This window comes from Nelumbo nucifera, chromosome 1 (genome assembly GCF_055504915.1).
Source record: "Nelumbo nucifera cultivar China Antique chromosome 1, China Antique-T2T, whole genome shotgun sequence".
In the NCBI taxonomy this organism is placed as follows: Eukaryota; Viridiplantae; Streptophyta; class Magnoliopsida; order Proteales; family Nelumbonaceae; genus Nelumbo; species Nelumbo nucifera.
In genome coordinates, this window is record NC_142649.1 from 210,908,615 (window position 1) to 210,935,332 (window position 26,718).

Sequence of the window (26,718 nt, forward strand, 5' to 3'; positions counted from 1 at the left end):
GTCCTTAGACTATCCAATAATCTTTGGACAGTTCAATCTGATCGAATTGTCGTTGTATCTGATTATCTAAGGAGGCTATGATATAGCACCGGGCAAGAGAGTTTTTCTCCTCCCATTCTTGATATTCCCTCCTACAGGCCTCAGAAGCCCTATCACTCGGACGATCCGGAACAGGGTTTTTAGCAACCTTGTCCAATTTTACGGACGTCAGAACCAGCATAAGGTTACAATACCAGTCAACGTAATTTGGACCCTTAAGCTTATTGTCGTCCAACAGTTTGGAAAATTGTCCGTTTGCCATTTCTGATAAAAGGCAAAGCAAATATTAGTCCACAACCTGATTTGATTCATGTTATCTACATAGATATGGCTTTTAATCTATGTTCAATTTCCATTTGTACATCTCTGAGATTTTCCTCCTATCTTAGTGACGGAGACTACGAATAATGTCTCTGGAAATGTGGGAAACCACATAGGGGGCATGGAGCCAACAGTTTCAGCTGCATAACCCAACCACCTTCTGTGAAGGATCACATCCAGTCATCTCATGAGCCTTCCCTTTGGCCTTTGTCAGACAAGGTTCATTGCCATTTTAGTTTAAACCTTTCTGTCTAGTGAGTGCTTACCATCATATTCGTGAATGCCAAAGTACCATGAGAGAGTCTTCCATTTTAGGATAGGCCCCTCCCGCATTGGTCTATGACGCCCCTATCATCTTATGAAACAATCCAACAGATCCAACAACAAATGGATAGCCCAATTTTATGGTGCATTTCCTCATTACTGAAGGACCCATCTTCATGTTAATGATGGAAGGCCTTTAGAGAATTCATCATATGAATCTCCCTATCACATGCACTCATATTTCAGTGGAGGGAACGCAATATTACGCCCTAGTTTTATTTAGGTCAAACCAAAGTGGCTCCCATTGATTTTCTCAAATTCAGTTTTAAATGGGTCCTAAACGGCTAGGGTTCCGCACGGTTATTCTTGGGGAGGAAGCTGATGTGGGGCCCACCAAATGGGGAGATCATCCAATGATCTTATGGACACCATGGCAATGATGTGCATTCAACCATGGTGTGCGTAAGAGCCACTATCGAAATGATCATGGGCCAAGTACTTATGGTCCATGTACGTAACACATCACACATTCATACATCACATGCATGAAATAAATTGATCCAATCAATTGAAATATCTGTAAAATCCTTAATTAATTAGATTAAATTAGTATCAGCCCAGCAGAGCCCATAATGTTATCATATAACATTATCTAGGTGCATGGGTTGTACTGCAAAAAGCAGTTCAACCCATGTAGCTAATTTAGGGCTGATTTAGTCATTATCATATTAAAATTAGGTTCTACAGAGGTGGGCCGAATTAAAGCTTGAAGTAGGCCATCAACCCTCCGGCCTAAATTGAATTAGGGTTAGAAAAAACCAACCCCATCGAACCAATCAGGTCGGTCCAACTAGTTTGGACCAAATCTGGTGCAAATCGGCCCAAGTTTTTGTGTCCAATACAAGATTTAATTCAAGAACAATGATCTGAAAATAAATTAATTCTAGATAATAAAATTATCAAGATACTAATATCAGAGGGTTGCATTATGATTTTCTTGGATATCCTACAAATCTGCAAAGAACAGTTAATCGTAGATTGCAGAATCGATATCTACAAAATCGTAGATCGTAAAACTTGTTTCTGCGAAATTTTCCCCTCCTCTGTTGCGCGCTCCAGCGATCTCCAGATGGAAATAAAATAGAAAAACCTAATCTTTCTATTATTACATCACATTGAATTCCTATACAATTTGTCTAAAAAAAATATTTACAGACCAGAATTGAATAGAAAAGAAATCGCATGGTGTGCCATTCTTAGCACCATAAAGATTCAATCTCCATCACATGCAGCCCAAAAATTTAAGAAAAATTCATAGAACAATTCTATAAATATCAAAGAATAATAAAGATTTATTTTCTAGATCATCTACCCATAATCTGGGAACCAATTCCCAGAAAAAATGCTAACTACGCAAATCGGGTAAAACGCCTTCTGCCCATTTGCGCAGATTCAGATCTGTTCTAATTTGGTTCAAGACTTGAACCTGACTCTGATACCACTGAAAGGATGGCAGATCCATCATATGGATGGCCGAATCCTGCAGGAAGGTTGGGCGAAATTTCAAAAATTTCTTTACTCCCATCCGGGAATCCTATTCCCAATTTAGAAAACTGCATTTTCGATGTTCGTTCTTGTAACCAAACCAGACCAAATCTGAAATCAAAATGAGGGATATACCTAATACGGAATCCACGCAAGAATTCTCCTCCCAATGTAGGTGTTCACGCCCAAATCCTCCCTCCACTGAAGATGATACAGCTTAGGATGAGGCAGGATCAACAGGTAGTTCATCACCAAGAACTAATGATTCTTCATTAAGAACCGAATGGGATAGTGACCACATGTTCTAAATTGTTTCATCTTGCAAGAAAAAATATCAATATCAAATCTTGACTCAATCCAAGAACTAGAGATTGAATAGGGTAGGGCGGCAAGAGTAGGAAGAAAAAGAGTGGAAGGCAAGAGCAGTCTAACTGTATTGTCTTCTCTCTGTATTCAGCGAATGTGTCTTTGGAGGTTCACCCTACTCTCTTATTTATAGCCTTAAAGAGAAAATTTTCTAATCTCATTAGGAGTTTCCTAATCCAAATCTTTTATTTGGATCTGGACTCTTTAAGTGATAAGGATAATCACTTATCTTATCTACAGATAAAGATCATGCTTCCTAATCAAATTAGGAGTTCCTTTGATCCAAATCTTTATTTGGATCTGGACTCTTTAAGCGGATAAGGATAATCCCTTATCTTATCTGCTGATCCAAATCCCAGATCCGCCCCTATTTAATTAATCTAATTACCCATTTCGAAATGGGCTTTTAGTCCCATTAAGCTTTCAGACTCACTTCCACTTTAATGCTGGCTAGCTTGGCTCTCTTTGTATGGCATGGGACCCTTTCATTGATCTACACATCAGCCACATGGGTTCAGCCTAGCCTCTGTTACAAGGCCTGGCCGAATTCATTGCTGAATACAGTGAACCCCTTGAGTTCATCACTATAGTCTCTTAATGGGCCAAACATTTACACTGAATGGTCCTTGGGTCCAGCCATCTTATGAAAGTCCAAGGACTGTGGATAGATGCAAGATTAGCCTATCAGGTATAACCCTCAATAGTCTTACATTTAACCTCAGTCCATAATGATCAAACACTACCCGACAAGAGAGGACCTCTCCCTCGGCTGCAAGGTACAGTGTTGCACTCTCTACTCACATGGATCCCGGTAATTAAAACATTTTTGCAAACATTTTGAAGACAATATATATATATATATATATATATATATATATATATATATATATATATATATGTATGTATCTCTATATAAATATATTTTGCAAAAACAAATTTCAACGATTGAAATCAACTGCCGGCAGTTTAGGTTTCCATCAGAGAGAGTGCATCCCCGATCATTCACTTTGTCCGACAAAGGGGTTGATCCTGTCACTATGATCACCCACTCTGATGAATTCTTGGACTGTTCCAATATACCCAGGTTTTGACCCCCTCTAAGGATCTCACTGATTGGCATATCAAAGACAACCCAATCTGACACCTAGTGTAGTATCATAATCGAGTCTAAGGGTCTGGTGTAACATTTCAGTTTTGTCCATCTATCTCCAAGGTCCAGGGCAATACTGGAATTTTGGTTCGGTTCAGGGTTTCAAGGAAACTCACACTGCATGTACCTCAGGTCTCACCTTGGCAGCTGAGACAAACCACCCCAACCAACTTGACAATACACCAGTGTCAGCCTTGGCAGGATAAATCTCCCCAGATCTATCTAATGGCTGTGAAGATTCTAAACAAGCATGAGTCTCATATGTGTCCAGTTTAAGGGTATTACACAGAAACACACTATAATAATATGAATGAAATATGTATTTTATTCATTTGCAATAAATGTCATAATGTGCATCGTGCTGATTGGAGCTAAGGGCATACACTGTCTAACAAATGCCCCAAAACACATTCTCGCGCCATGTATTGGGAACATCTCCCAATGATGACATCATCAGGCGTTGTGGGGCAGAGATGTGAACTCCTCTATAATTCCGACATTTCCAAACATCCCAGTAAAATTAGTAGAATATTCCCGAATTCTTCATATTTTAAAATTGCGAAATGGTATTATGATAAAGGATGGGAGTCAACAAAAGGTTTAAAAAGATTAAAAAAAAAAGAAAGAAAAGAAATGGTGTTAAGAATTGAATACTTTGAAAAAAAATATATTATAAAATGAAGGATGCATACACAACATTGGGCCCAAGCTGTCAGAAACAGGCCCATTTAAATTTTAACAAATGGTCAACCTGAACCCGCCCCGAAACCGAATTGGCGAGAAAAAATCATGCACATCCGGTTGGTTAGAGATGTTATGGCCCTTCACTAGACCTCACCATGCATTGTCGGTCGCCATATATAGTCCTGCTATGACTAGATGGTTAGAGATGTTATGGTTCCCGGTTGATGTATTCAAATATATATGTGTTGGTGCAGCAGAGACAACAAACATAGAAGCTGAAACTGATCAAAGCTGGTATAGCTTAGCTGAAGTTGGTCCGACTTCCATGAGGATTTCAGTGCCCTTCGTTAAAAGAGGTACAAGATCGAGTTATATATATAAGGTGTTAGCTAGGTGCCCTCCCCTAGTCCCCTACCTATTTCAAAAGTGAGCAACATTTATCGATCGACTTCAACATTTAAGGTCTTTATCATGTACTTTTGAAGAATAAAATCAAGAGAACATGTATATATCTTCTAGGTAGTGCAGAAAAGCTTCAGATTTTATTTACCAAAGATGGAACCATACATTAATTCTTAAAAGTAAATAAATAAATAAAAATATTTTTAGAATTAATGTAGAAAACAAAAGTAAGAAAGAGAGGCTAATATTCAGTTCAAGAGTGCCAAGCATTGAGCCAACTTGGGTGAATCAAGGATCAAAGTATTGGTATCGGATATTATATTTGATGTAGCACGATTTGGCCGTTCCCTCGTATCAAGTGACTCGGACGTTGATTCGGATAGTACCTTGTCAGGGCTGAGCTGTGCTAGGCCAAGCTGGAGGTGGCCGAGCTAATGTGTGTACTATAAGGAGGGTTAGAGTGTCAATGTTGTCTTTACTCAGGGTGGGCACTTCAATGCTTAAGTCAGAGAGAGTCTTGAAAGTCTTTTAGAAAGTGAGAGAGCTTGAGAGTTTGTAATCATGTGTACCTTTACAGGTAGAAATGAAAACTTTATATAGGCATCAATGGTCTTGGTCTCTCTTATAACGGGTCTCATATTCTCACGGAGCCGTTTCCATTTGGTCAAGTGAGTTATTACATCGGTTACATGTTCTGCGCGGGGATTACAGCCTGTCCGAGTAACTCTGGTGCATGCGATGCAATAAGCCAGTCTAATGGTTGATGCATTAATGCTCCAGCGATCTCGGGTTGGCAACGTATCTTTGATACAAGTCAGCAAGCTCACTTGCAAGTCGCCATAGATTCCTGCAGCTCGGCCGGTCTCTGAGGCAAGTCGCTATGAGTTAGGAGACCTATCAACTCAAAAGGGACGAGGTGCTTCAAGCTAACTTGCCAAACTTGTTTGCTAACTCAATGCTGAAGTGTCGCTCGAAGGCCACGTGTCAAGATGTGATTCGGAGGATCAAATTACCCCTCATCAGTATCGATTATTTGGATGCGGATGCAGATACAGATACATTTTGGAAACGCATGGATACGAACAAAAGATATAGAAATGCTTGGATACACTAGTGAAATGCATACAAATCACAAAAATACATTAACCATATGAAACCAAAAGCTGAATTATCTATGAATAAGATATAAACACATGAGAAATGCATACTTCAATAGGTTATATGAAGAGAAATATTATAATAAACAATACTGGGACTCTAGAACATTCAAACATTGTACAATAATTATCACTCTTTCAATTTTATAATTATAATTTTCAAATTTTATTAATTTTTGGGAATATTTATTAATTTAGTATTTTATTTAAATAACAACTATTTTTTAAATAATAAATATGTTTTCATTTTTAACATATAATGTTTTTATTTTACACATAATTGTAAAATAAAACAAATAAATCATTTAAGGTAGATAAAATAACTTATATATAATTTTCAGTTTTTATTAAATTTTTTGGGAAAATTAAATCTTAAATTATATTTTTTTTGTTTTCCATTAATTTTGTTGGGAAAAATTATTTATTTAGTATTTTTATATAATAATTCTATTTTTTAAATAATAACTAGGTTTTCATTTTGAACATATAATTATGTGTAAAATAAAATATATAAATCATCTAAGGTAGATGAAATATATTATTTTTATAATTTTTAGTTTTTATTAATTTTTTTGAAAAAATTAAATCTTACATTATTTATTTTAGTTTTCATAATACTATTTTTTAACTTGTATTAAAGATGAAAAATAATCCAAAAGTACTCAATGTACAATTTTGTCAAACTAGACATTAATACACCTCCATATCGGTGTGTATCGGATAGTATCCACCAATACGGTGTGATACATCAATGCGATACGGCCCAATACGGAGGTGTATCATACCAATATGCACAACTCGTAGGATACATATCCAGTCGTAGTGTATCATGTATCCATGATCATGAATATGGATACGATACGCCTCGTATTGGGAGTATCGTATCGATACCTTAATCCTTGGGGTGAATGACCAGCATAGATAAAAGATGCCATGTCTGAGGGATAGATCCCCTGAGTATTAGATATTCACAATCCAGCATGGTGCGATTTAGAAAAGATCTCATACCAATTCAATAAATTACGATTTGAGAAATTCTCAAATTAAACTAAACCGTTTTAATATAAAAGCTAAATCAAACCAAAATGTTTATGAAGTGTCCATCTGGTTGAGCAAAAATACATAGAGGAGAACTTCTATGTTGGGTATTGAAATGAATGAAGCCTAATGAGATGTACCAAATCCCAAAAAAGAAGGTTTTTATTTGATTTTTGAGAAACTTGAAAATCTATACTACTTTAAAAAGCACGAATGACCTCAAGAATATTTTCTGGAATTTTCTAAGGACAAAATTTACCCCTCTATATTTAAATTTATTGATAAAAAATGAGGGCAAATAGGGTAATCGGTTCTTGATATTAAATGAGTTGAAAATAGGTAATTTAAAGATATTCAATGCATTCAATTCTCTCTCATTAAATCCAACATTTAAGTTATGAACTTGCATTCATGTTCATTGAATCACATATTTAAGTCATTTTTATTTCTTCTCATCATTAAGTTCTATTAATTAAATCCACACTTAATAAATTAATAATTTCAATAACATAAAAGCTTATACTTTTAAAATCTAACTAGCAAAAATAGTTTTTTCATTTAGGTGGTGGTAAGAAATTAAATCATTTTGGGTCAAATGGGTTAATCTATGTTGCCATGATTAAATAATAAAATTAAAAAATAGATAAAACGAAAAAAATAGAAATTAAAAAACCTAGAAACATTTATAACATACATATTAAGAAGTAATAAGTATGATAAATAAGAAATATTTTTATTAATGATGGAAATGGAATGTAAAATTTAAAACCAATTAGAAGTAAAATTATTTTCTTATTCTCTCTCATTAAATCCTATATTTAAGATATATTTTTCTCATCATTTAATTCTTGTAATTAAATCCATAATATTAATTTTAATGGTATAAAAATAAATATTTTGAAAAGTAATTTAAAAACAAAACTAATTTCGTCCCTCCCGGTGGTGGGCAAGCAATTCGACCATTTGGGGTCAAATGGAATAATAAATAATGCCATAATTAAATAATAAAAAATTAAAATGAATAACTATGAAATGTAAGAAGTATTTTTTTTAATGATGAAAATGGAATGCCAAATTCAAAATCTACCTAGAAATTAAATGATGTCATAGTCAAATAATAAAATTTTTAATAATAGAAAATACAAAGAATCACAAAAATAAAAGAAAAAGATAGAGAAAATTTTGGGCACATATCTAATGTCATATGTTTATAAAAAATAAAATACTAGATACATATCTAATATTGTGCATTCATTATATTGAACAAAAATAAGTTTTATACATAAGAAATAATATTATCAATGATGGAAATGTAATACAAAATTTAATATCAACCTAGAAATCAAACAATTTTTATTTTAGATGGTGGATTAGTGGTTTGAGTCAAATGATATCATAAACAAACAAAAATTAAGTGTGATAAGTAAAAATGTTTTATATAATGTAAATGAAATATATAATTTAAAGGGAAAATTATTGTCAAAGTCGGTTGTACATTTAAAATTAGGTTGTAGGTTGCTCCAAAAATTAACAAAACTCTAATGGCTCTACATTTCAAATTATAAAAACCCCTGCCATGTCATCAAAGGCTTAATGTGGTTGTTGCCAACATGTGACTCTTAATCCATGTTGGACACAACAAAAACCTATACCAAGAATAGGTTTTCAGTTTCTCTTCCACTCCCTCTATCTCTCTATCTCCCTCCCTTCTCTCTTACTCTCACAGTCAAGTCATTTCTCGATCTCCCACTCTCATTGTCTCTCCCACTCTCTCAGCTTCAATCTATAGCCAAATAAAAACCTCTCTCTCTCTCTCTCTACTATTCTCCCTTAATCTTTCTCATTCTTCTCCCTCACTCTCCCCTCAGTCAATATCTCCTTCTCCCTCAACCTCTATCATTCTCCAGTTGGTGTAAATTTCATAGCCAAGACTTTCTTGTGAATTTTTATCAAATTGGTGTAATAATTTTTGAACCATATCAAGTTGGTCTCATGTTCTTATATACAATCTAATTAATACCATATAAGTGTAAGAAAAAAAAAAACGAAGGGTGTAGCGGGAGAGAAAATGAAGGAGAACAATAAAAATTAAGGGAGAATGAGAGATTGACCGAGAAAGAGAATGAGAGAGATTGAAGGAGAACAATAAATAGAAAGAGAGAGAATGAGAGAAATTGATATATAGAGAACGTAAATATAGAAACCAAAATCCATTTTTATTTATTTTCAAATCACATAGTTGTTGAGCATATAAAGATGACGGTGAGTGAGAGAGTGTGAGGCAGAGAGAGAGAGACTAAAATCCTTTTTTTTTCCAATCATTCAACATTAAAGGGCAATTTCAGTATAAGCTTTTTGTTGTGTCCAATATGGATTAAGAGTCCCATATTGGCAATAGCCACATAAGCCTCCAATGACATGGCAAGGGTTTTTATAATTTGAAATGTAGAGTCGATTGTTAGAGTTTTGTTGGTTCATGGACCAACTTATAGCCTAATTTTAAATATACAACCAGCTCCAACTATAATTTTCCCCATTTAAAACTAATCCAAAAGCAATGTTATTTTCTTATCTAGATGGTGGTTCAATGATCCAACTTTTCAAAGAAACCCATGATGTCATAATTGAATAATAAATATTTAAGTTTATTTTTAATCATATTGCTATCTTTGTTAATTTTCAATTTCTATCTTAACTATGATATATCTAAAATTCACATAATTATAATATAAAGAAAAATTTCTCACGTGCAACACATGTGCTTAATTACTAGTAAATTAAAAAGGTGGAAGGCCAAATGTCTCACTCACGCAAGTATGTCAGTTATCATTCGCCCCACTATCTCAGCTCTACCTACTTCATCTATTTACAAACATCCCTTTAAATAGACAATGTATTAGGCTGCCTCATGAGCTAGTATATAGGAATAGGACATCTAACGGGAGTTAATAGTGCTCGAGGAAACAAGTGTGTGCATAATCTCGAGTAAGGGCACATGCAATGCACTGTGTAAATAAATGGTAAAAGGATATAAATGATGTGATTCATGATGAGTTCACATTTATTAATAGGGATAAGTTGACTATCGTTTACCTCACAATTCTGAATTTAATGCAGACCTACAATAATTCAAAAATATAAACACCTCCACCTATAACACTCATACTCGCTCGTTCAATTCATAGCTGGCATCTACTCCAATTATACGATGAAGCTAAGATTTCTGAGGGTGTACTGAATAGTAAAAACCTCTTATTAATATTTGCTAAAGAGTATTTGTCAAAAAAATGAAGGTGTTGGTTGGAAATTTTTGGTGGGGGGCTAAATGATCATAAGCAACATTTATATTAGGGATGCAAATAAGTCGGATCAGTTCCAATTTGAACCCAAATGTGATCCCATAAGAGCCAGATTCAGATACCTCCCTTGATCTTAATAAAATGGATTCGATCAGAAAAATTGATCTGTTTAGTTAATGGATCGAATTTGGATATACCCTAATCCAATATCTAACAACCCGATCTGATCTGTTAGTTATGAAACATTATATATTATTTATATATTATATATGTATATTCTATATATATTTTTACATTATTTATATAATTATATAGTATATAATATATTATATTATTTATATTATATCATAAATTTTTTTTACAATTCTAATCGAATTGGATTCTAAGCAGATATCCAATAAGATATTTGAATTCGAATTCGAATCATACTCTTGAAAATCCAAAAATTCTAATTGGATTCGGATAGATCAGATTTCTTATAGGATCAAATCGGATATACCCTTTACCAAATCTGATCCAATCCGTTTGCAGCCTTATTTATATTTGAGAGGTTGGGACAGTTCATAAAATATTTGATTGAAAGAAGTTTAGGTTCCTTTTGTTATGAAGTTGGGATGGCATTTGGAGAATGAGAAGTCAAAGCCATAGTCTAATATACCCTATTTTCTTATTTTGAATATATGTCCAGATCTCATAAAAGAGTAAAATGATAAACTGGAAATGGGTGTGGATATTAAAGTAGTCTTCTTTGACCCTTGGCTTGTTCCTTTTTCTCATTTTGGGTGAAATTTAGAGCTAATGGGATGGTCGTTAGCTCCGCACGTATCGAGGGGAGAATTTGTGCGAGAGGACAAGTGGTGGGCTTCCATTGTCTGGGGCGTTTGTGGGGTGCCCAGTCGTGGCCCGTGGGGCGCAGATTTGAACTCCAATAATTTATACCCAGGGGTGGATTCGAGCCAAGCCGAGCTGAATAGTACGAAACTCGAGCTCAGCTCACCAAGGTAGTACAAGGCTCGAGCTCGAGCTTGGTTCGGGCTAGAACTTTGAGATCGAGCTCAATTCGAGTCAAAAACTCATAAGCTTGAACTCGGCTTGGCTCAAGCTCAACTTGAGGAAAAATGTTTTATAAAATAAAAAATTATATATAAAAAATAATTTTTATTTGATATTTAAAAAATTAAGAACTATAATAATTAGTTATTATATATATAATAATTATTTTTTTTTTTTTTGGGCTTGAGCTCGGCTCGTGACCAGCGCTACTTATACCACCAATTTCCCTCTTCTTAATTACCCCATTAAATTGCCTAAAATTCTTTAATTCTACCTATATCTATATTTACATCCATTTAAATTTAATTATAATTTTATATCTCTTTAACATACTTGCATTTAATTATAATTAACTCAGTTAAATCAAATTAACATAACCAACATAATCATAATTGTTATTTATTTCATGATAAAAGTAAAATTCTATTTCATTACCTTTAAATAATAAACTTCTATATAAAAATTATGAATGTTTAAGTTAATAAATTAGTTCCATTCTATTTCAATATTAATTACTTCACTTGAAAATAAATTTATTAACATTTGAAATATACAGTGCTATTTAATATAATTGTTACTTCTAAATTTATTTGAAATTATATTTAACAATTAAGAATAAAAACTTATTACTTCTAAAATGGTTTTATTTCTTTAAATTCCATTAAAAACGATAAAAATTAGTAAATTCAATAAAAGAATTCAAACAAATTTCACCGACAATAAATAATTAAAAACATCATTAATAAGTATAAGTAATTCACATATTAAAAGTTAAAATCAATTTAAATTCCACTTAAAATAATAAAAACTAATCAAATATAAAAAGAAATTACTAATTCTTATTATTGATAAAACTATAATTTTAAATCCATATAGATTTGATATGAAATAAATAAATTGATAAAAATTAATAAAATCAATAAAATTAACAAAAAATTAAGTTTTACTACTAGATTTTAAAACTAAAGAATTAATACCCACTTAAATTTAATGTAAAAATTGTAACAATAATAAAATTAAAAAATTAATTGAAATAACTAACAATAAAATAAAATAATAGAAAATTCTTAGGTGTAAAATTTGTTTTCTTTCATTTAAATCCATTTAAAAGTTGATAAAAATTTACATTAATAAAATGATGGTTGGGTTAGACCCGGATTGGCATTACCAATTTGAGAATGTTATAAGGCTCCCCTCACTTTAATATTAATTTTAGTATACAAGTATTGTAAAATACATAGTTCTCATATATTATATCAGGGTATTATTCATTTAACATATGGTGGTACACTGGTACTATACAGTATACACCACACAATAGCTGTATACTTTATGAGTCGATCAAAAGCAGGTGAATACTGGCCCATTTTGATTGTTTGCACTCAACTCTTAAAAATGGGTTTTATTAAACTTAGCTTAATTTTAAAATTTGTATTTCACCAATTTTAGGCAATTTAATGGAGTAATTGAGATAAAGAGAATTAGTGGCATGAATTATTAGAGGAGAGAGAGTTAATGATGTGATTAATGAAAATAAATGGAGAAGTTAATCAGAATAAGAATAGAGAATTAATGGTGAGTTATTGAGGACAAATAATAGAAAAGGTCTTAAAATTTATTTAAGTTAATTTGTTCAATTTCAAAAGAAATGAAAAATAAGAAAACTCATAAAAACCATAAAAAGATAAATACATAAATAGAAATTAGAAAAGATGCCTCACCTGACATGGACAACTTTGAAAATGTCACAGAGCTCCTTTGCTTGAATTTTGCTCAACAAAGTCCCAAAAGTGATTTAGTTTGAGTTATTCAGGAGTTTGTGAATTTGAAATCCATTTAAATTCATTTAAAAAAAATAAAGTAATATAAATTAATAAAAAAAAACTAACAGAAATTAGTAGAAATTTTTAATTTTAGAATTAATTTTGTTAATGTAAAATCCATTTAAACTCCATTTAATTTAAACATAATAAAAATTAATACAAATTTATTTAACAATATATAACCCAATTTACTATACTCTATATCTAATTTTCTGAATATCCTCAGTTTGTGTATCAACGCATATAAAATCGTAGAATCGTAGATGAGTTCACAGCTCGTGGGTAGCTTGAATAGCAGCAAAATTCCAGTATACGTTGATTGCAAAGTAGGTATTTAAATTGTTAAACAGGTATCAGTTATAAAGATGAAAAGCATACTCTGATTAATAATATCAAGCTTAGCTTTCCCCCCGCGCTTCTGGTTAAGGATTATTTATCTGTACACTGTACAGTTGAAGCAAGCAAACTATTAATGTCAAGTTACAGACGCTGAGTAAATAATAAATAGAAAGTGTTAAATTGAATAAAATCTTCTGGCTAAGGATGATTTATCTATAAATTATTAGGTGATATATGTCAGTAATTGAACAAAACCTAACTTGTTGCTCACTATTTACACATCTACTCCTGAAGCCGACCGCACAAATTCAAAGAACAGCACCAGTCATGAATCTATGGCTCAAAACAGCTGCAGCAATTGGCCGTTTCCGGAAGTCTGGGTTCAGCATTGCCTGTCCAATAGAGACATTAATTTTGATAAATAAGCTTAAATAAAAGGACAAAGAAGCTGATAAGAATTTATGGATCAAATAAGAGTTAACAAAGATCAGAAGAAGAGATCCCCTTAAGACACACATGGGACAGATAGAAAAAAGCAAGAATGACAATGAAAAAACAAAATGATAGGAAAGTAGTCTTCAAGAATATTGATTATACAATGAGGCATGGGAGAAATGCAAGTGATGAAACTAAGGCTCAGTTTGGAAAGAGTACAAATACAAATATGTACAGTACAAATAAGTTTATAAATACAATATACAGCGTTCTGCACTGTATATATTTGTATTTGTACTCTTTCCAAACTGAGACTAAGTTTCTTTTATTTATTCAAATGTCCAACTTTACAGTTTATATATGTTGTATGTCAAACTTTTTGATGAGATATTAAAGATATCATAGTCCTTTTTTCTCTCTAATCAAGCAACTACCATTTGGTTTCTTTCTTTTGATAGGCAACTACTATTATTATTTGGTATTAGCTGTAAAATGGATCAGAACAAGAGTAACTACTTTTTGGTAAATAGAACAAGAGGAACAAGGCAGCAAAATGAAAAGAGAAAGATGTCACTGAAGTTATTACCGCTGCCACATTAGTGTCAATGAAAGGAGAATTTCATCTAACATTTAACATTGATAACTATGCTAATAGTTTACTTTTCCTCCATTTTCCAGGGGCTAAAGAAATTGTAATTTCAGTGGACATAACTTTTCATTCACCTTCTGGTCTAAAAAAAAAGCACTTCTAGTGCAAAGGAAATTTAAAGTAAAAGGCATAAGAATATGCTGATGAATTTTTAGACTTGTAAACTTTTAATCTTGGTAATTTAGTGATTAAAATTACTTCATCTAGATTTCAGTATCAAAATGATACCAATGGAGGAGTTAACATTTACAACCATATGTAAGCTACAATCTCAAAGGTAGAAGTATTTTTGGAATGAAGCAACATTATTAATTTATTGAGATCGGTCATTTCTATGCTGATAAGAAGGGAAAATGGCATGCCCTTAACAGATTTGTATTACAAGCCCAAACATGTTATGAAACAATTAAATGAGGAAATCTGTAATTCCTGTCTGAGGCAATAAAAAACCGTAGACCAATGGGCTAAGCAAGGGACAAATAGGGAAGTTCTATTTTGGGCTCAGCTGTAATGTTTATTTTTTCCTTTTCCTTTTAAGTTTCTTAGTAATCAGTTGAGAGAGGCTACAGCTCGTGCCTCTCCACAGGCTGTTATGTGAGATCTCCATTATCTTTTGAAGTAATAAAACTATCTTTATTCATCAAAAAAACATGGCATAATGGTGCATGGGACAATTTTAGGGGCTTATCGTTTGCTGGATCCCATCTGGAGATATCCTATACAAAAAAACAACCTAATTAAGGGTATAATTGTCTTCTCTGATTATTTCAGACTGTCAGACAAAATGATTCATAAGCTCAAGAATACAGTAGAAAATTATGTTCATCCATCCTGGTAAAATTTTCTTGCAGGGCTTTTCCTTAGTTCAGACCCAAGTATCAGAGGGTAACAGCTCCTACCTACACATCATGAGTACCATTTGTGGAATCTCTAGATTGGTAACATTGATTGATGTCCCCTTGAATGAAATTTAGTCTATCTTGTTAAGTAGATAACTAGATCAGTACTAATAAAAAAAGTAGATAACTAGATTATACAAATGAAAGAATTTAATCATCATATTTAAAAAAGATTATTAACCTGTAGCAACTCCCAACCAGCACCATCGCCAAGATTAAGAAACTTAACAGCTTCTAACATGCGGTCGTCTGCTAGGCAATACCTAAAAGAAATATTCAAATTGGTTCAGATATGAAACTACAAGCCCCAGAAAATAAATAACAAGACCAATATGGTATGTATCATAGGACAGAATTATTAAGTTAAGCATAACAGTTGTTTATTAACAACAAAATCTATGCATTTTTACCAAACAGAAAATATGACAACAAAGGTAATACAAAACACACAGAATAAGATCAGTCCTCAGCTGGTAATAGGACTAGCCACCCTTAGAGCCATGAGGGATAATCCATGACAGACCCCTGAATAAGCCACAAGTGCTAATTCATAAGATGGTAAAAATTTATAAAATGTTTATAACACCTGCAATGTTGTACAAAGCAAGGTGTTGGGCAGCAAAGAATATTCCCAAGAAAATGACTAGTAGAAATGCAACTGTTAATATGATGAGTGAGAAAACCACAAAGGATAAGATAAAAATGGACATATTTGTAGGATGGGGAATACAACAAACCTCTTCTGGAAAGCAATCATTCATGCTGTTATGTGGGGTATCTGAGAGGAAAGGAACAGAACATAAGAATAAGAATTTTTGAAAGGAAAGATCTTGGATGCTGGCCAATAAGCTGTATAGAGGCATCTCCTATGGAGATATGGACAGAAACTTCTTGTAGGTTCTGAATTCCTCCTATTTTGATCCCCCTATCGTGCCTGCCTTCTCTCCCAGGCCTCTAACAGGCTTTGCATATCAATTTAATGGCAGCTACAGAAGCTTTGCAGGCCACCTGGGTGTTGCTAGTATTGGGGGAGGGACTTGATTCTTAGATCTGATAGTGACCTGCTCTTGGCCTTTAGTGGGCCTATCTGTATCGCTGATGCAGCTGAAGCAGAAACAAGAGTGTTGCTAGTGGGCCTCAGAGATGCCGTTTCCCTCCAAATCTCATCAATTGCTCTAAAAGGGGATTCCAGGAACATGATTGACTGGGTAAATAATGCAGAGAATGGTCTGGGGATTTGCTTATTTCCTCAATGAAATCAGGGAGATCACAGTTTCCTCAATTTGCAGTTTAGGATTCCTAGGAACCTTAACTATTTGGCAGATGGCTTGGCCAAAGCTGGTGTGGGAAGGAATTTTTATAGTGGAAACATTCTACCTTCGTAATTACTTGGGGAGGGGGAGGGGGTCCCTGGTGGTTTTGTTCCTTTTTTAACTTGTACATCTCCTCATATACATCCTTCCCCTTGCCTTTTTGCAATGAAAATTATCTTTTCCTAAAAATAACATATTTGTAGGAAAGTAGATCAAGTATTTTATTGGTAAGTAGACTAAGATGGTTTACTCACATACAAAGAATATCTATAGCACCAGTGAGAAAAACTGATCAATTACAAGTTGAAGGGTCTTTAAGAGCTAAGGGCAGGCCAAAAACGGCATGGGTTTAAGGGTCTAGGATCACTTCCTTTTGATATAAAACCAAGAAATATATTCACTCTTAAATATGTTGTGCACAAAGTTTCTACTCCTATTTTGAGAATATCTTAACAAACATGCACTGTTCGCAAATATATTTGAAAATATTAATCATCGTAAAAAAAAGAAAAGATGTCTCCCTAAAGAGATTGTGCAACCTACTTGTAACTTTTCATGCACAGTCTATGGCAAACATAATTTTAAAGTGATCATTTTATAGAAGTGGGTTCTTTGTAAAACAACTAACAAAAAGAAGCTTATAAACTAGTATATTAAACATTGGATATAGAGACAAACTTTCTTACTCTTTTACAGCTTCAATATCAAGTTTGAACGTGCTCTCAAGAAGTCTCTGTGAGTTATAGACATATAGGTAGGGTAGGGTGAAAGAAAAACAGCACAAGCATTGATTAGAAAAAAAGAGGCATATGGAACATATAGTAACAGAACAATTGATTGGAGAAGAACTTACTTGCAAAGAAAGACTATCCATGATACCAGCTTCACAAAATGGAACAAAAGCTAAATAAGCAAAAAGAAGGCCTGCTTCATATCTGCTTGTCAACAGCAAAATAATGAACTTTACTATCAAGGAAAGTTAGGAAATAGAAAAAAAAAAACAAAAAAGAAAAAAGAAAATACATGTCATCTGCTATTCCAAAGGCTCTTTTCTCCATAGGGGTGAAAGCACCAGAGGCAGATGCCCGTCTCCAAAGTCCCTCAGCAAGATTTCCTGGACCTTCTTCCAAGAATGGAAATCTAAAAAGTCCATGTATTGACATAAGCCATTCATGTGACAGTAAACTTGATCAACTATTAGCTAATTTCCGATCACATTTCAACTTCAATAGACCCTTTTCAGTTAATACAAACTTATATGCTTTTGTTGGCAAGACATACATGTAAATTGCTAGGAGGAACATGATCATGGAGTGTTTTAGAAGTCTCAAACAACTAAAGTGCAAATTGGTGTGGTTGGACAGGTTAGATCTTCTTCCAAGTGTCCCTTCTGTTCTTTATAGTTCCTAACTTCCTATACATAAGATGAAGATGACATACAAAGTTGCCTAATTATCACAGTTCAAGTTTATGAGTCACACTATGACACTCTGATGAGAACAATTGAGCAAAACTGCAACATGAAATAAGAGTAATGAGACTACCAAATTGACTTGGTAAGGAGATCAGTTGTAAAAGCTATCTTTCCACTCAGACAGTTGATATAGAAGTTCAGACAGAGGTATTCACATGGTATTAATTGATATGGTTAGGGAAAATTATAGTGTTACCAAGGAGATAAGTTGGTGGTTTTGGGGAAAGAAAGGAGCCCCAAATAAGTATACCAACACAACAAAAATATGAATGTAGCAATAATCAGTGTAACAACATCCTGGAAGAGATGAAAGGGTTTCTTAATATCACAGGTCTGTACATGGGGTCAGTGCTTAGCCCATCTCATTTTGCACAAGCCATAGATTAGCTAATAAGACCCTTACAAGTTACAAGAGTTCATATGATGAATGTTGTTTATCAATGATATAGTACTGGTGACAATACTGAAGTAGGGCTAAATGCATTTTGGCAAAGGTAATACATTGGGTGAAAACCTTGGACTTATTTTCTCAGTTCTCCTTTGATGAACTTTGGAGGAATTGGGGCGAGGTGCCTGCTAGTTCTTCTAGAAGGAGGATGACTATTGCTTCTTGCATCCCTCCTGCAGATGATTTCATTTAGTTTAACTTTGATGGAAGCAGCCATGGAAATCCAGGCCTTCCTAGGATTGGAGGGGGTTTTAGGAACAAAGATGGACATTTTGTTGCTACGTTTTCCGGTCCAGCTAGCCAAGCAGGGGCTTAATAGGGATCACCTATTCTGGGCTCAAATGTAATTTGTACTTTTTCTGTCTTTGGATGAGGTGAATCTCACACATCTCCCTGGGATGTTTGTACTGATGATTTTCTGCTTATAAATAAAATTACTTTACCTATAAAAAAACAAGATGAAGAGAATAGCATGTGCGACTAGCTTTTCTCTGCAGAGATCTTCAGCTCTATTGGCATGAGAAGGACCTGAACAAAGATTAATCTGGATTGTAATGGTAGTTCTTTTGATCGGATTGGATTCGAATCGGGGTATATCTGAATCCGATCCAATCCGATCTGATGATCAGATTGGATCTCACAAAGGTCAGTTTGAATATGGATCTGTTAAGGATGCCGGATATCTGAATCCAATCCAATCTTATTTAATTTCTGTAAAATTTTAAAAAAATATATTAAAAGGAAATAATGTAACAGTATATAAAGAAAAACAAAAAATACAAGCATTTTTTCAACTATCTTATCATATATATACATGTATTTTAAAAAAATAAATAATACAAAAAGTAAATAAATAATACATATAGGACCAGATCAGATGGGGGTGATCCGAATTCTTCAATCCAAAAATCCGACTGCCAGGGGGTATTGGTATCCAAATCTGACAAAATAGATTTGGATTTGAATTCGGATCCGGTCATGATTCAATCCATTTGCACCCCTACCAGTCAGGTATGAAGGAATGTTCAGAGATCATTATGGCAATATGTAATTAAGCTACCCAGGTCCAGCAGGGATGTGATGTGACTTTCTTTAAGGACTGAATTCTTAACCCTTCTTTATGGACTGAGATTTGCAGAGGGAGTGGAGTGGCTTAGTTGTTGAAGGAGACCATCAAGTGGTGATCGGCCAGATTCTATCAGGAGTTAAAGGACCTTAGTGTTTAGGACATTAAATCAGAGAAGACTCAGGGGACAACAGCCAGACCCGGGATTAACAAGAGAGAATCAGAGTGGGTCATGCAAGGTCCAGGAGAAACAGTTGTAATCTAATGGTTATCTAATTATTCGATGCCTGTCAGCATAGAGCTGGCTGTTGACATCCTGAGTTACCTACCCCCCCCCCCCCAACTCTTTGGAGGAAAATTATGATCTGTATATTTTCCTATATTTCTCCATTAAACTATTTGTTAATGGTCCAAAAAAAAGGAATAGGAAGAGGATATTACATGTAAAATTAAAGTGCAGTGGATGAGAAGGAAAGGTTCTTATAGATTGTTTGGTGACTGGTTGACAACTACCAATTGAAAGGAAATATTTATAACAAATTGGGTAATTGATGCATTGGAAGAAGCCTAGGACTAGTGGGAGTTTGGGGTAGATGAGAGAGTCAACTATATACCATTCAGCATGCATATTGATTAAAAAAAAAATAGCAACTCTCTTTATTAAGAACATTAATTTCCTCTCAAAACATGGCAATTCACCATATCTAAAAGATAAAAATATTGTAAATATATTAATGTCAATATTTTCAAAAATGATACTAATGTGATAAGTATTTAATAAAGCAAAACAATTAGCAAATAAAGAAGGCTATAATTTTATATATTAAGAACTTAAGACAGAAGATAAAAGAGAAAAAGAACAAGATTGGAGATGCTGCTTAATTTAATGTAAGAGAGAGAGAGAGAGAGGAAAGAAATAACAAAAAAGAAGAAGAAAGAACCCTCTTTATACTTCTATTCTTTCTTTCTTTTTCTCTTCTCAAAACCCTTAGATCTTTTACATTCCAATAGCAAAACTTTAAAACAACATATAATGATATAAATGAGGTATATAATAGAATGTACTAACACACAAATTAATAAGTGTAGCAATACGAGTTATATTATATAAGGTCTCTGTTTGTCATTTTTGTCACCTTGGCAGGTGATGCCTTGATAACTATGCTCATGAGATTGAGCCCATAGATTTTATTTCAGATATTCCCAAGTTGGGACTCATTTCATGAGATATTACTTTCAAGTTCTGTGGAGGTTTGATCACTTCACAAGAAATTTGAGATCCCTAATTCTAAGTTGAAATCCTTGTTCAGTTGGCTCATGGAATCTGCTAACTTTGGCTAGCAATCTTGCTGGGAGTACAAGGTGGAGCTGCTAGTATTGTGAAGCCTTAAAGAGTCACATGAGGGAGGACATCCGGTTGGGTGGGCCTAGTTGAAACAACTAGCCCAAGGTCATTCTTAATGGGTCGAGGGCCGAAGTTAATTCATTCCATGTGGGTGGGCCCGACAGAAGAGTAAAGCCCAAAATTAATAGGCCAATGGAGATTTTAAAGAGTCACGCGACTCAAAGTTAGGGTTCTCGGCTTCCAGCATAGCGGTTGTTTATTGCATTTGTTAGGTTTTTGGCCCTTGTTTCTCTGGCATGTTTGACCCTACTGGCCTTCTCTTTCAAGATTTAGGGCACATAACATTTTCTTTTCTTTTATGTTAAAAAATTGTAGTCAAAAAAGGGTATGCAGATCTTTGATTACTTTTGAAAATTTAGAGGGAAAAAATCAATGTTTCCTCTTATGGCTCTTTAAGCTGTAAGGTCTATGAAGTTACATTCAAATTTGTCTGCAAAGTCTTTTTTTTTTTTTTGATCAGCAGCAAAATCTTTATTTTTAAAGGACTGAAATTTTCCCACTACTAGTGTTGCAATCCTTGGCCAGTTGAGTGGTATTACAAAAAGTAATTTCCTAAAAAAGGGAAAAACAAATTTGATATTATACCTTACATCGACTGAAAAGGCCAGATCCCGGAGCTGAGGAACTAGGTAAGCTGCATCTTTCTCCACTATCGTGCTGTCAATAGTGACATACAAATATTGACAGGATGAAACCAAAAGATGGCCACAAAAGCATGAGGAAGTAATAAATAGGCATTTTTTAACATAATACAATATGGCCAACCAGCTTACTTGAGAATGACAGAAGAAGGTCCAAGACTTTGGTGTAATCTGTTACGGTCATGCATGTAGGCTAGTCCACTCATGACACCCCGAAACAGCTTGATAACATAAAAATATCTACGTTTTATTGTCTGTTCCTTTTCAAAAGGATTCCAGAATTTCTGTTCTCCACCAGCACGATCTTTTGACATTGCTTCACTCTTAATTTTTGCATAGTCTGCTGCACTATATTTCCCATCATTACGAAAAGCAAGCCACTGTAAAAGAGAGATTTTCTTAAAATTGCACCTACCAAAATAAAGATTAAAATACTTTACATCTCAATAGTTCATATACTAGACCTGCTCCCCAGTTTTTGTCTCAAATCCACCTAATAATATCTGGATATTCTGACAGATATCATTGGGGTCACTCTGCAAAGATGAAGCACTTGATGAATGAAAAGACCCTCTCCAACAAAACATTCTGACAAATTTTAATTTGGGAAGATTTTCAATAAACTGGAGATCTTTAAATGAATGTCATAGTCTTCTACTTACCTGAAGGAAAGCATGAGAATTTAGCTCATTTGCAGCCATCATATCTGCCTCAATACCACCAGCACGCTGTCCAGGATATACCTTTATAAGCTCAGTAACAAAGAATCAGTATCCAGACCAGATGAACCTAATGATAAGTAAATAGGAAAGGGAGCCAATCACTAGAGGGTTCAAAGCCTCTTCACCATTAACCATATTAACTGCAAGTTTCCTTATCTCCCCGGGTTCCCAGCTTTCCTCAACTTGATATAATATAATTACCAGTGAAGTACATTAAGGAAATGATACTACAGCGAACTTTTATGTTGGTTAACCCATCTACGATTCCGTGTTATTCTACACTATACAGTTGAAAAAAGATTAGCAATGCAGGCCCATTATTGAACTGGGCCCCAACCAGCCCTGTTAACTCAAGAAGATTATAATCAAGTCCCCTACATTCTGAGAATGTAGCTCTGAGCTGACAGAACCAATACAATACAAATATAGATTGTTTTACACATAACCAACTCTTAAGAGGATGCTTTATGATACAGGGAGAAACAGAAATATGAAATTCCTACAGTCAAAAAAAAAAAAATGGTCCCAAAAAAATGCTTCAATCCAATTCTTATTGTCTTATGATTAGGATAAATGGTTAATAGACCCTAGTCCCTTATTCTTTTCCACAGGTTTGGCCTACTGGACAGCAAGTGGATAAATTCTACTACAACTGTTGTAATACCATCACTGGACTTGTTCCAGGAAAATTATAGAAATAAATAGCCTTTCAGATTACCTTAAATATTACTCGAGTCCCCTTGAATGGACCACGAGCTATTCTCCCCTCATAAAGCCTGCAACAGAACTGCCATGTATGGTATCAGTAGAAGGACAAACAAACATAAAACAAATCCTTTTAATAGATCAAATTCTACACCCAAGAAATGCACCTGATTTTCACTTGACCTTCTCCCACATCTTGAACTCTTAACCGCTCCATAACTTCCGAAGAATACTCGAAATCTGGTCCGGACTGGAAAGTCGAGTAGCTGAAATGACAAGAAATACCAATTAACGTCCAAATAAATCAACTCAAGGGAACGAAGAAACATAAAATCACTAAGTCCATTCGACTCACCTAGTAATGTTCATAAACCCGTAACTTCCGACGAACCGTCCGACCTCATAATCGTCCGCATTAGTAATCAGAGTAGCTTTGCAAAGTGAAAGTTTCCTATTTTTATTCCGAGATTTTAAATGCAAATCCTTGGGGAAGCAGTGAAGGGACCTGCGACGGAATGAAGAAGAATGAGAGAAAACGCTGAAACCAGGACGCGAATTGCCGTGGATTTTCTGCGTTTTTCTGGTGTTTACTGCGATGAAGGAAAGACCGGGACTTGTAATGAGCATGGTTTCTTCCTTCTTTTTCTGTGCTTCGGTATTTCTGTTTTCTGAGATGGAAATGGCGCCAAAAAGTAAAGGAAGACCGGAAGACTATCGGATAGGGTCTGCTATTATTTGAGGCGAAGCCGCGAGGTCTCTTAATACTTAACAAGTCGGGACAGACTCGTTGGTGTGTAAGCCGATTTATTCCAGCGTTGACGCGGAAGCAAATCCCGCAACCAACACTTTGGGGGAAGGTGCATAGCACTGAGTACAAAATGGAAAAAACTAGTCGGAAGACAGGTTTTGTTAACGCCATCTTTGGGAGTATTTATTGAATAAGTGCTTATTTTAAATTATAAAAAGTTTTACGAAAGTATTTTATGAAAACATTTTAATAAAAACATTTTTATGAAATTACTTTTATAAAAGTACTTTTATGAAAGTACTTCTATAAAATTCAACTAGGGATAATTTTGGAAGAAAATAATTGAATAAGTGTTTATACAATAAGCACTAAAAAAAAGCTGAAATTTTGGGCTTAAAAAATAAGCACTTATTTTAAACTTATTTCCCTAACACCAATAAGTGCTTAATGACCCAATTAAGCACTTATTTTAATAAGCACTTAATTTTAAGCACTCCCAAACATGGCCTAAGAAAAAATTGAGGAATGAGTTTTATAACATTCCAATTAAATGGTGATTATCTAAGTCCAATTCAAGCTTTTTTTTTTTTTTTTTTGGAGGGGGGGGGGGTAATGTCTGGTGTATTCGATCACAATTTAAGTTGCCACTAAGAGTGGCTAATTTCCTATGCTATTATTTTTGTATCTTAATGTTAAATTTAAGTTGCACTTTAGTGGGAGTGGCTAATTTCCTATGCTTTAGATAAATCAGTATTATTTTTTGTACCTTAATGTTAAATTTTTGTATCTTAATATTAATTTTTTTATTAATTATGGTTTACAATTATTTTTGTATCATTTTTAGGTAAACAAATTTTTTACCAGATATTTTTTGGTTTGTAATTATTTCTAAATAAAGTTGGTTGAGGATAAATTTGGTATTTAAAAAAATAATGCAATATATCAATATTTTCTATTTCAAATGTTAATGGAAGTAAAGCATATGCACATTATTTAAAAACAATATGAGAGGTTTCTGTTAAGGTCACAACAAATGTATACAAGGTTCATAGGATTATTAGAAAGCCCAATGAGGTTTTTATAATTTTCCTATTTTTAAATAGAATTGAAGTTGGTTTTAAATTAATTAAACTATATTTAAAGTTAATAAGTTTTTATTAATTTTACTTTTATTAATCCTTAATAAATTTAATTAATTATATTAATTTTTTATTTTTTAATGGAATTTAAATTCATTATAGTACAAAGGGATCTAGTTAATTTACCCTTGTTAAAAATACTAATTGATAAACATTAAATGGATCAAAATGCACGATCAACCTAATTTTCTCCATAATAAAGCGTGAAAAAACATAAATTTCTTTTTTTTCATTTCAAACCTCTGGATGATGATCCATCCCTTTAGAAAATGACCTACCTCTAGATGTTGATGATTTTGCAATCAAAAGTTTGATTAGAGTAATATTTTAGGTAACTTTTCAAGATCCATGTGCCCAAATGCACTTTGCCCAACTATTTTTCGTTAAAAAACTTTTTCTTTTTTTGCCTCAACTCCCAAATTTTAATATTTTTATAAATAAAAAGTTTAAAACCAGAATAAAAATGTAATTTAAACATAAAAGCATACTTATATTAATTATACATTATTTTATTGATATAATACATGTTTATACATGTGTGCGTGTTGATGTGTCATGATCTAAACTAGTGGTCGCAACCCGGAGGTAAAAATGATTCAGCCTCTAAAGAGAGTCTGGAATCTGGTCCCAATAGTGGGCAAACATCATGAACATCTTGATGAGACCGATTTTGCTCCTAACATGAGGAGATATTCCCAACGTACAGTTGCAACATATTGTGAGGTTGGTGTGAAGCATACTTTGTGAGGATCCAGTTCAACTTCCGAATTTATGGTTGTTGGGAGTTAGGATTATAGTTCATGACCACATCCGAATACCTAAAGGGCATTCTACAACATGAATGTTTTTGTTTTCATTTGTTTTTGGAATCACTATAAAACAAACCCTGTTTTTGTTTTCAAAGGAATAAAACAAGTTGATTTTGTTTCAAAAAAATAATATATGCTTTTGGAACCAACAAAATATTATTTTTTAAATAAAAATAAAAATAAGTTTTCTAATTTAGAAATATATGATTTATGGAATATGATATTGAATAATCAAATAAAAACATATTTTAAAAACCGGATTGAAGAACATATTTTTTATTTTAGTGTTAGAAAACAAAAAAAACAAACATATTTCTTATATTTTTGTTTTATGAAATAATCTAGTCAATCAAGATGGCAGCAAAAAACAATTAAATACATTATAGATAGAGCTTTACAAAAACTGACAAGCCCGAGGATCCGTGGCGCAATGGTAGCGCGTCTGACTCCAGATCAGAAGGTTGCGTGTTCGATTCACGTCGGGTTCAACGCCCTAAAAGATCCTACCCTTTTTATTCCGACACCGACGATTCGTTACCAAGCCATTGATCTTAACCGTCCATTTCCGGTGTAATGCTCTACCCTCGCTTTTAAAGTTGTACTCCAATGACAAATATTTGAAAATTTTTTAACCAGTCAAATGGAATCATAAACGTGGTAACGTGTTATTTATCAAAATTTATGGGTGAGTTTTGATTGGTCAAAATTCTTTTTATACCATATTTTTTTCGCATCATCTATTTTTCCAAAAAAAAAATGTCAATTGTGGTTTTGATTCTATGAAC

The 26,718-nt window shown here is 33.6% G+C and overlaps 1 protein-coding gene and 1 non-coding gene across 5 annotated transcripts; one reads left to right on the plus strand and one right to left on the minus strand.

Moving 5' to 3' along the window:
• Positions 1-13,494: 13,494 nt before the first annotated feature.
• On the minus strand, positions 13,495-24,084 carry LOC104588806 (Protein kinase superfamily protein). Of its 4 annotated transcripts, none has more exons than XM_019196212.2 (13): positions 23,593-24,082; positions 23,405-23,503; positions 23,251-23,308; positions 22,473-22,553; positions 22,275-22,346; positions 21,943-22,190; positions 21,755-21,826; positions 17,800-17,916; positions 17,630-17,711; positions 17,463-17,509; positions 15,645-15,726; positions 13,752-13,872; positions 13,495-13,585 (listed from the first exon to the last, which is right to left on the minus strand). In XM_019196212.2, exons 1-12 carry the CDS (start codon positions 23,862-23,864, stop codon positions 13,789-13,791), a joined length of 1,314 nt encoding a protein of 437 aa, XP_019051757.1. In that variant the 5' UTR covers positions 23,865-24,082; the 3' UTR covers positions 13,495-13,585; positions 13,752-13,788. The 4 variants fall into 4 exon arrangements, with proteins under 4 accessions (XP_019051757.1, XP_010245196.1, XP_088752195.1 ...); XM_010246894.3 differs by having other exon boundaries at positions 13,741-13,872; positions 23,593-24,081; XM_088896069.1 differs by having other exon boundaries at positions 13,495-13,872; positions 22,473-22,538; positions 23,593-24,084.
• A 2,265-nt stretch (positions 24,085-26,349) lies between these two features.
• On the plus strand, positions 26,350-26,421 carry TRNAW-CCA (transfer RNA tryptophan (anticodon CCA)). Its single transcript has one exon. It is a non-coding gene; the product is annotated as a tRNA-Trp (tRNA).
• Positions 26,422-26,718: the final 297 nt, after the last annotated feature.